The sequence below is a fragment of the Lactuca virosa genome, chromosome 4, assembly GCF_052849685.1.
Source record: "Lactuca virosa cultivar CGN04683 chromosome 4, Lactuca_virosa_CGN04683_v6, whole genome shotgun sequence".
NCBI lineage: Eukaryota > Viridiplantae > Streptophyta > Magnoliopsida > Asterales > Asteraceae > Lactuca > Lactuca virosa.
The window spans coordinates 279,781,174-279,790,090 of NC_136429.1; the positions used below are offsets into that span (position 1 = coordinate 279,781,174).

Genomic DNA, 8,917 nt, shown 5'->3' on the forward strand with positions numbered 1-8,917 from the left:
TCAAAAGAAAAAAACATATTCATTTATTCGGACAGCTTATTTTGTTAAAAAAACAAGAGTAAATTACACGATTCGTCCCTCGTGCAGGTGCCAAAAGGCACGTTCGGTCCCTATTTTCAAAAATTAACTCGGACCGTCCCTCATTTGGTTAAAAGTTGCATGTTTCACCCCTCATTAATTTAACTTTGCACGTTTCATCCTTTATCATATATAAAATGACTATAATGCCCTTATTATTTTATTTTTAGTTTGTTTTTAAACTATTTTGTATTTACTGAAAAAGAAAAAAATAATTTCCAAACCCACCCCACCCACCCATTCTCTTCCACTCCCGATATGCTCTTCTCTTCTCTACTCCGGTCATCTTCTCCAACTACCCCAGATTTGCACCCTTCCACCTCCATTTCCAGAAATCGAAAATCAAAAATAAAAAAAAACTGAAAGGTGTAACCCAAATGATTATAGAAAATGAAAACAATTTCAGAAATCTCAAAATCGTTTCAAAAATGAAACTCAAAATGAAAATCAATTTGAAATCGAAATAGTTCAAGAAATCAAAAATGGTGGTGGGTCATCTTGAAAACCTGCAAAATCGGAGGTTTTTGAAAATGGTTCCAAAAACGCCCCAGCAAAATTTAAAAATCACTCATATCTCTCCATCTCTCTTGTCGCTCTCTTGGTATTGCATTAGTACAATTTCGATTTCCAAATCAGACCTTTTTCAAAACCTGCAATCTAGTTTGATGATGGACGTAGAGAAGATGGAGATGGAGTAAATACCGACAATACCTAAACCCATTCGATTTCCCATTGATGTACAATCCCCACCCCTCCTGTGAATTTCTTGGAATCAATTTCATCATCTCGCATTTTAAGATATGGTGTTGCAGGTGTGATGGATGTTGATGTTGGGTTCGGTGTTGATGGATCTTTAGGTTCACCAGCAATTGGCGGCGATCCTTGAAGCAGGAGTAGGGAAGGTGGTGTTGTCATAGTCGATATTAGTTCAGGAAAAAGAAGTAAAGAAGATAGGTTGAGAGAGAATAACAGGTAGGTGGCAGATTCTGATAATCCCACTAGATCTCTTCTTTGGCGATCGGAAAATAGAGTAAGAGAAAGAGAAGTTATGCTTGGCCTCACCGGAAAAGGGAGGAGGAGGAGGAGCTGAGCTGGGAGCGGGAGTTGTTGGTTGTCGGAAGTGGGTGGGAAAGAGGGAAAGAAAACTGGGAAAATTGAAGGGGGAGGGGTGGGTAGAAATATTTTTTTTTCTTTTTCTTTTTAATCTAAAAATGATAAACAAATAAAAAAATAAAAAAGAAATTATTAAGGGCAAAATAGTCTTTTTATGTCCGGAGGGATTGATTGTGCAAGTTTTAAACAAACAAGGGACGGTCCGAGTTAATTTTTGAAAGTAGGGACCGAACGTGCATTTTGACACCTGCACAAAGGACGATCCGTGTAATTACTCAAAAAACAATATTTACATATAACTTTCTAACAACCCAAAAAATAAAATAAAACAAACACCCCTTATCCTGATTTTTGGAAAAACAGAGCAAGGCCCACCGGCCCAGCCCACTCTAGATTTGCGTAAAAACCCTAAAAACTCCATCTTCCATTGTCTACCTTCTCATCGCTGTATTGGAACTTCGGATCTCCAACTTTCATCAATGGTGAGCCACTCCATCTTCTATCTCTGTTAATCGTTATAATTTCATGTTTTCTGCTATTGTAATTACAACTAGATTTCTTCATTTCTTAAATGCGTATGTTCTTTTCACAAATTCTCATTTTCTGTTGTTTGATTATGACATGACTCTGTTTGTTTGATTTTGTTTCCTCGAAGGCTCCAAAAAAGGGTGGGAAGGCAGTCGCAACGAAGAAGAAAACGGTATGATTACTTAGATTAGTATACGTTTCTAGTTTACAACCATTCGCTGCCTTTGATTTAAGTATGTTTTGAACTCGTTTATATTGTTTGATTCACGCTTTCTAATTTGATGTCATTTTTCCCTCCAGGAGAAGGTAGCTAACCCTTTGTTCGAGAAAAGGCCGAAACAATTCGGCATTGGTGGAGCATTGCCTCCGAAGAAGGATCTTCACAGATTTGTGCGATGGCCACAAGTTGTTCGTATTCAGAGGAAGAGGAGGATTCTCAAGCAGCGTTTGAAGGTTCCACCTGCTCTTAATCAGTTCACCAAGACCCTCGACAAGAATCTAGGTAATCATCTATGATATTATCTCACAAGTTCCCCTATTCCTTTATGTCAAAGTCTATAACCAGCTTAAACTTTGTATTAACATTTGAAGACAATTTATTTGTATGGTTTGATAAACTATTGATCATTGAGCTCTTTTTTATGTAATATTTAGCAACAACCTTGTTCAAGATGCTTCTCAAATACAGACCTGAGGATAAAGCAGCAAAAAAGGAACGAATTCTGAAAAGGGCTCAAGCTGAATCTGAAGGAAAGACAGTTGAAGCCAAGAAGCCCATTGTTGTCAAATATGGTCTAAATCATATCACCTATCTTATTGAACAGGTTTTTGAGTTTTTCATTACCACCATCTAAATATACTAACTTTTTAATCTTTCTGAAACAAAAAGCTTATGTTACTTATTTTCACTCCCAATTTCAGAACAAGGCTCAATTGGTGATCATTGCTCATGATGTAGACCCCATTGAATTGGTTGTCTGGCTTCCTGCTTTATGCAGAAAGATGGAAATCCCTTACTGCATTGTGAAGGGAAAATCTCGTTTGGGAACTGTAAGTGTTTTTACTTAAATACCCTTAATTGCTTTGCTTGAGTTCTAACATGTTTGTTGTTATATTATATCAGATTGTTCATCAGAAAACTGCAGCTGCTCTCTGCTTGACTACAGTTAAGAATGAAGATAAGATGGAGTTCAGTAGAATCTTGGAAGCCATCAAGGTTTGTTTTCATATAAAGTTTAATGGATTTAAGAATTTTTGGAATTTTAATGGTTGATTCTGAAATGATTGAATGTCTGTTGTTGTTTCAGGCCAATTTTAATGATAAGTATGAGGAGTACAGAAAGAAGTGGGGTGGTGGAATAATGGGGTCTAAATCACAGGCTAAAACCAAAGCAAAAGAGAGGGTTCTTGCTAAGGAGGCTGCTCAGAGATTGACATAAATACCCTTCATTATCTTGAAAGCTTTGTGTTTAGAACCTCTTAAGTTCTTATATGTTTTCAAAGGCAAGATACATGAGTTTGATTATGTCACAATTTTTTTCAGTTTTGGTTGGTTATATTAGCAAGCAACAAGTCACTATTGATTATGTTATGCATTTTTTTTGTGCTCTTAGTATTTGTTCTTAAAATTATAGGATATAAAGGTAGTATCTATAAAATTATAGGATACCATAATCTATACATGTTAACTTTTAATAACTACAATTATTGGTAAATTCTACATCCTCAAATATCTTAGTTTTCCAAGGAAAATCTCATTAAAAGTTATTTACATGAAATGAGGTAATATAACCCAACCAAATATTGGCTGTAGGGTAGATAAAAATTCCTCCTAATTAACCACTTAATTTTCAGCTTTCTTTGTATGTAAAACAGTTCATGTGCATGAGTAATGAGTTTGCACCTTCAATCAACCAACGACTTTTGAAACCTCACTAGAGTTTCGTTTCTGTTTTGGACTGATTACCTCCATCAAGTTAACCTTCATGCCATCTGTTATCATCTCCAACATCACCACCAGAAAACCATAAACATCACTCTTCACATATAAACGACTTGCAATTTCAATTTGCAAAAGAAGAACATTTTATAAAATCTTTCTGACAATGATATTACAACACAAATTTTATCTCTACCAATCTAAATTCATCTTCACTCCTCGAGTAACATTTCCCATCTGCCATCTGATGAGATCATTTAACGTTACTCATATATCTTTTAAAAATTTCATAAATGATATTAAAGATCTTATAGGAAAAAAACCAACTAATTAATCATACATAAATGTGATTTCATAATTGATATTGAAGAATCGATTTCAACAAAAAAAAAAAAACTTAGCAAAATACAAAATCGAAAAACTCACAACTATTCAGCAACAACAAAGCAACATGTCGCAAGGTAAAACAAGTCGCAACAAAATCGAAAAGGAACAACTATTAACAACAAAATCGAAAAGGAACAATGGATTTTATGAAGCTGCATCTTTAGAAGCCCTGGGCTTTACCTTAATTTCATGAAATCGATTTTATGAATCGAATCCAAAAAATGGATTAAAGAGGAGGACGACCGGTGGTGGTGGATGGAGAAGTATCGATTTCATGAAATTTATTGAAGCATAGTTAAATAAGAAGAGGACCGGTGGTGGTGGTGGTAGGAACAGATCGATCGATTGAAGGAGATGGCGGACATGAGTCAAGGGGGCAACTGCGTCCATTTTTCGAGTCATCGTCTTTTTCCGGCGGACCGAATAAGAGGATCTGACTGTGGGCCGAGTAAGATACAAAATAAATGGCACTTACCGGACCAAATCAGTTAAAAGGGTCTAACCAAACTGGGTTAACATGAAATCAAACAGGCCCTTAATCACATTTAAAGTTATAATATTGGATGTAACAAGATGGAATTATTTAGTTGGGGCAGTTTGTGTAAATAGCCATATGTTAGAGAAGGTGTTGTGACTTAAATTACATTATATTGTTCCTTAAAATGTTCTATTTTGTAGTAGGCCCGGTGAAGAGCATGAGCAAAATGGGCATAGGCACAAGGCCCATTTTTTTATGGAGCCAATTTTTTTATACTATATTGAGGTTAGGCCAACAATTGAATGAATGTTAGCTCAATTGTCCAAGTCCACAGTCGTTGATTAGGGAGGAGGGAGTCGTTCCCTCCCAACCCACCGAACCCACTGCCACATCAATTTTTCTCTTTTATTTTTCTTCATCTTTCCGAACCCACAACACACGGAAATCCTATCTTTTTGAACCCACTTAATTAAAAAAAAATACAAAACTACTAAGGTACAAGTTTTAAAACACATGGTACAAGAGAAAATAAGAAAGAGAAAGTAGAGAGAGATGATGAAGTGAGATAGTGAAACCAATCAACCCACTCGTTGAAGCGGGAATGGTACCGCCGATAACTCTATTGTTAATTAAGATTTTACATTTGATTGTTTTGTATTTTTTTTAATTGAGTGGGTTGAGTGGGTTCAAAAAGATAAGATTTCCGTGTGTTGTGGGTTCAGAAAGATGAAGAAAAATAAAAGAGAAAAAGTGATGTGACATTGGTTCAGTGGGTTGGGAGAGAATGACTCCCTCCTCCCTTAGGGAGGAAGGTACCGTAAAGGCTTGAAAGGGCGGTACTGGCGGTATCACCGGTTCACCGTTCCATCTTAAGAGGGTTCAACGGGTTCATTGGTTTAAAACATGAAATTGGGTTCACCAACCCACTCACTTTTGATTAAATTTATTGACAATTGAAATTAAATGTATGATTGCATATATATATATATATATATATATATATATATATATATATATATATATATATATATATATATATATATATATATATATATATATCATTTAAATTTCAAAAAACTTGAATATAACTTTGCATTCAAATTTATTGACAATATAAGTTTGTATAAACTTAATACTCATTTCACTTAATTCTAGTTGTTTTCTCTAAAAAATTATATAATTTGCTCAATTTCTTCAATTACATTCAATGGATTCCCGGGGCAAAGCTAAACAAACCGGTTCTAGCAAAAAACGTAAATTCACACAAGGCGGTTCAAGTCAAGATATTCCATTTTTTCTCCAGATTTTCAAAATCCAAACTATCAATAATACCAAAATGTCACACCCCAAAACCGGAACGACGGAAACGTTCGGGGGTGGAGGACGTCATGTACAGCATCACAACAAAGCATAGTAGTAAACAAGCAACAACATCATCAATTGCATTAATAATATAATTTCATACAAGTGTGTTCTGTGAAGTTTATAAGACACCAAAAATGTAAATCAAAAATAAGAGATGAGTCTTGAACGAGCTCCATCTTCTCAAAACCTGGCATCGGTACCTGTCTACTGATGACCTGAGAATACAAGTTATTTTGAAAGAGTTTATCAGCTTTAAAGCTGATGAGTTCATAAGCATTTTAGTGTCATTGTTTGTATGAAAGTGTTTGTAAGTACTTGATGTATAAGTTTGTAAATGTTTGTATCTCCTAGAAAATCCTATATTTTCTACTAAACGTAGCCTTCTACCAAGGCATCAAATGAAATGTATGTTTATTTCTTGTAAGAATGTATATTTTTCCCAAGTGTGACTATCATTAACCAAAAATATAGTTTTACATTATCTTTTATGGGAAAAGATCACAATATGAATGCAATGGGGAAATAATAAAGTACTGTAGTGTTGTATTATAGTAACTATTGCTGTACTTTCTACCTTAAACCAATTGATATTTAAGGTATGATGTGACATGATTGTACCATACTATCGACTAATAACACGACGATGAAAGACGTCGGAAGAAATGACATTTGGCACCCGTAGACTTGCAAGTCCCACTGTAGCGAACAACAAGGTGTAGGATAGTCAATCCAATATAGATCTATACGCAAATTCACGCTCTCCCTCTAGGAGATTCTGGCTACAAATCGAGCCATGACAGGTGATGCCATGCCCCGAACGATGGTTCACATTTATGTTATTGTATACTTCTATATGTAATGTATGTACTAGCTGTATTGTATGTTCTCTCTGTCTAGTATGTATGTATGTTCTCTTAGTTTCTCATAATAGTATGTTCTCTTGTATAATGTATAGTATGTACTAGCTGTATTGTATGTTTTCTCTGTCTAGTATGTCTGTATGTTCTCTTAGTTTCTCATAATAGTATGTATTGACTCATGTATGAACTGACTCTTTGTATGTTTCATTGTTCTTGTAATAGTATTAGTAACTTCCTAAACTATACCTATTATAGTTTACTAGTAATGTTGTTTGTATGAATGAACATGATTGTATACCCTTGCTACCCAAAGGTATTGAACTGAATGAAGGAACTTTTATATCTATATACATATACATAATATATAACTAAGATTCAAACGACCTTCGGACAAACAACCGATACCCTAAGTCCACAACCAAACAAGGAACAGGGAGTAAGGTGAGCTATCAGTCCTAAGTCCTTTCAATCCTACTTATATAACTATATCTATATAGATACACATTTGACAAAATATAAGTTTAAAAGAGTTTAATCAAAGTATTTAACATGTAAAAGAGTTGGTAAAACGATTTGAAGTAGTTTTTTTGATAACACAGTTTGAAAAGTAAGAAAATCCACTTGTTTGGTAGTTATTATTCACATGTGATTGATATAAATAATAATTCAACTTGTATTCCCCCCATAAAAGCATTTAAAATAATTTAAAAGGTTGATTAAGGGGTATGAACTCACCTGTAGTGAGTGGTTTGGATGAACGGATGGTATAGGATGCTAAGTGTCAAGTGAAGACTTGAGCACACACACGGATCCTATTTAACATATAATGACACATATATGTATCCAATTAGTCAATTAACAACTAATTAAGCAAGTGAAGACACCCTAGGACATGGAAAACACTTTAATTCAAGTGCTAGAAGTACCAAAGGGTTGCATCTAAGGGAAGTATGGCCTCTCATTGGAGTTTATGGCCAATATGGATGCATCACTTGAGTTTACGGCCCAGGGGTAAATCCCCATGAGTTTACGGCCGTAAACTCATGGTATTTTGTACCAAGTTGTGATATAAGGTCTTATAATTCACAATGAAGTGTTCTATGTTCAAGTCTAAGCCTTAGGAAGGAATGGTGGCACATATGCACCACTAACTAGTGTTTACGACCCAAGGTGATTGCCTTGGCCGTAAACACCATTTATTCTTGGTTCGTTTGATGTTTAAGGTCCTATACTCTTCTTGGAAGTATTCTAGACTTGGTTCCAAGGCTTTGGAAGGGATTAGGGCTCATTTGCACCCTTAATTAGGGTTTACGGCCCAAGGAGATTGCCTTGGCCGTAAACACCTTTTGATCTTGTTTTCCTGATGTTTTCTAGGTGTAAACTAAGTGATTCAAGCATATAACAAGCTAAGGCAAGAGTACTTACAATATAGAAGCTTGTAAGGGTGTTTAAGATCCAAGAACACTAGTGTGTGTTCTTGGTGTTCTTGGTGAAATGAAGAACACTTGAAGATCTATCAAAATGAAGAGATTTTATGGATGAAATCATGTACAATCACTAGATATTGAAGTATACCAACTAATCAAGGAAAGAATCACTTACAAAGTTGAAGATCTTAGTGAAAAATCGGATGATACTTGAGAGAGAATGACTTCTAGGCTTGAAAATGGTAAAAATGACTAAAATGGCTAAGTGTCATATTTATACCTTAGAGTTTACGGCCGTAAACTCCATTTTATGGCCGTAAACTCCAAACTCTTGGAGTTTTGAGACTTAAATGTTGCACAATAAACTCTAGAGTATACATCCTATAATTACCTCTTGAAGGTACTAGGTTTAGAACACTCAAACAGACTCTAAACAGTGCTAAAAGTTAGCAGAAATCAGTCTGACTTAGATTGAAGTGAATGGTTGTACAAGATAGAAATTTCGAGTTGTCACATCATCCCCCCGTTAGGGGGAATTTCATCACGAAATTAGAGTTTAAGCAAATAGGTAGTTACAAATAACTAAGTAAAAAGATGAGGATATTTCAGTTTCATTTGATCCTCGCGCTCCCAAGTGAATTCAGGTCCTCGCTTGGCGTTCCAGCGAACCTTCACTATCGGGATACGGCTTTGCTTCGTTTGCTTGACCTCTCGGTCCATGATCTCTACAGGTTCTTCCACA

General features: G+C 35.3%; 1 protein-coding gene across 1 annotated transcript; it reads left to right on the forward strand.

Annotated features, from left to right (window-relative positions):
- The first annotated feature begins 1,535 nt into the window (after positions 1–1,535).
- On the forward strand, positions 1,536–3,331 carry LOC145108318 (large ribosomal subunit protein eL8y). Its single transcript, XM_079045337.1, has 7 exons — positions 1,536–1,673; positions 1,847–1,891; positions 2,020–2,221; positions 2,374–2,543; positions 2,641–2,769; positions 2,843–2,935; positions 3,027–3,331. The coding sequence occupies exons 1-7, from the start codon at positions 1,671–1,673 to the stop codon at positions 3,156–3,158; spliced, it is 774 nt and encodes a 257-aa protein (XP_078901463.1). The 5' UTR covers positions 1,536–1,670; the 3' UTR covers positions 3,159–3,331.
- The last annotated feature ends 5,586 nt before the right edge of the window (positions 3,332–8,917 follow it).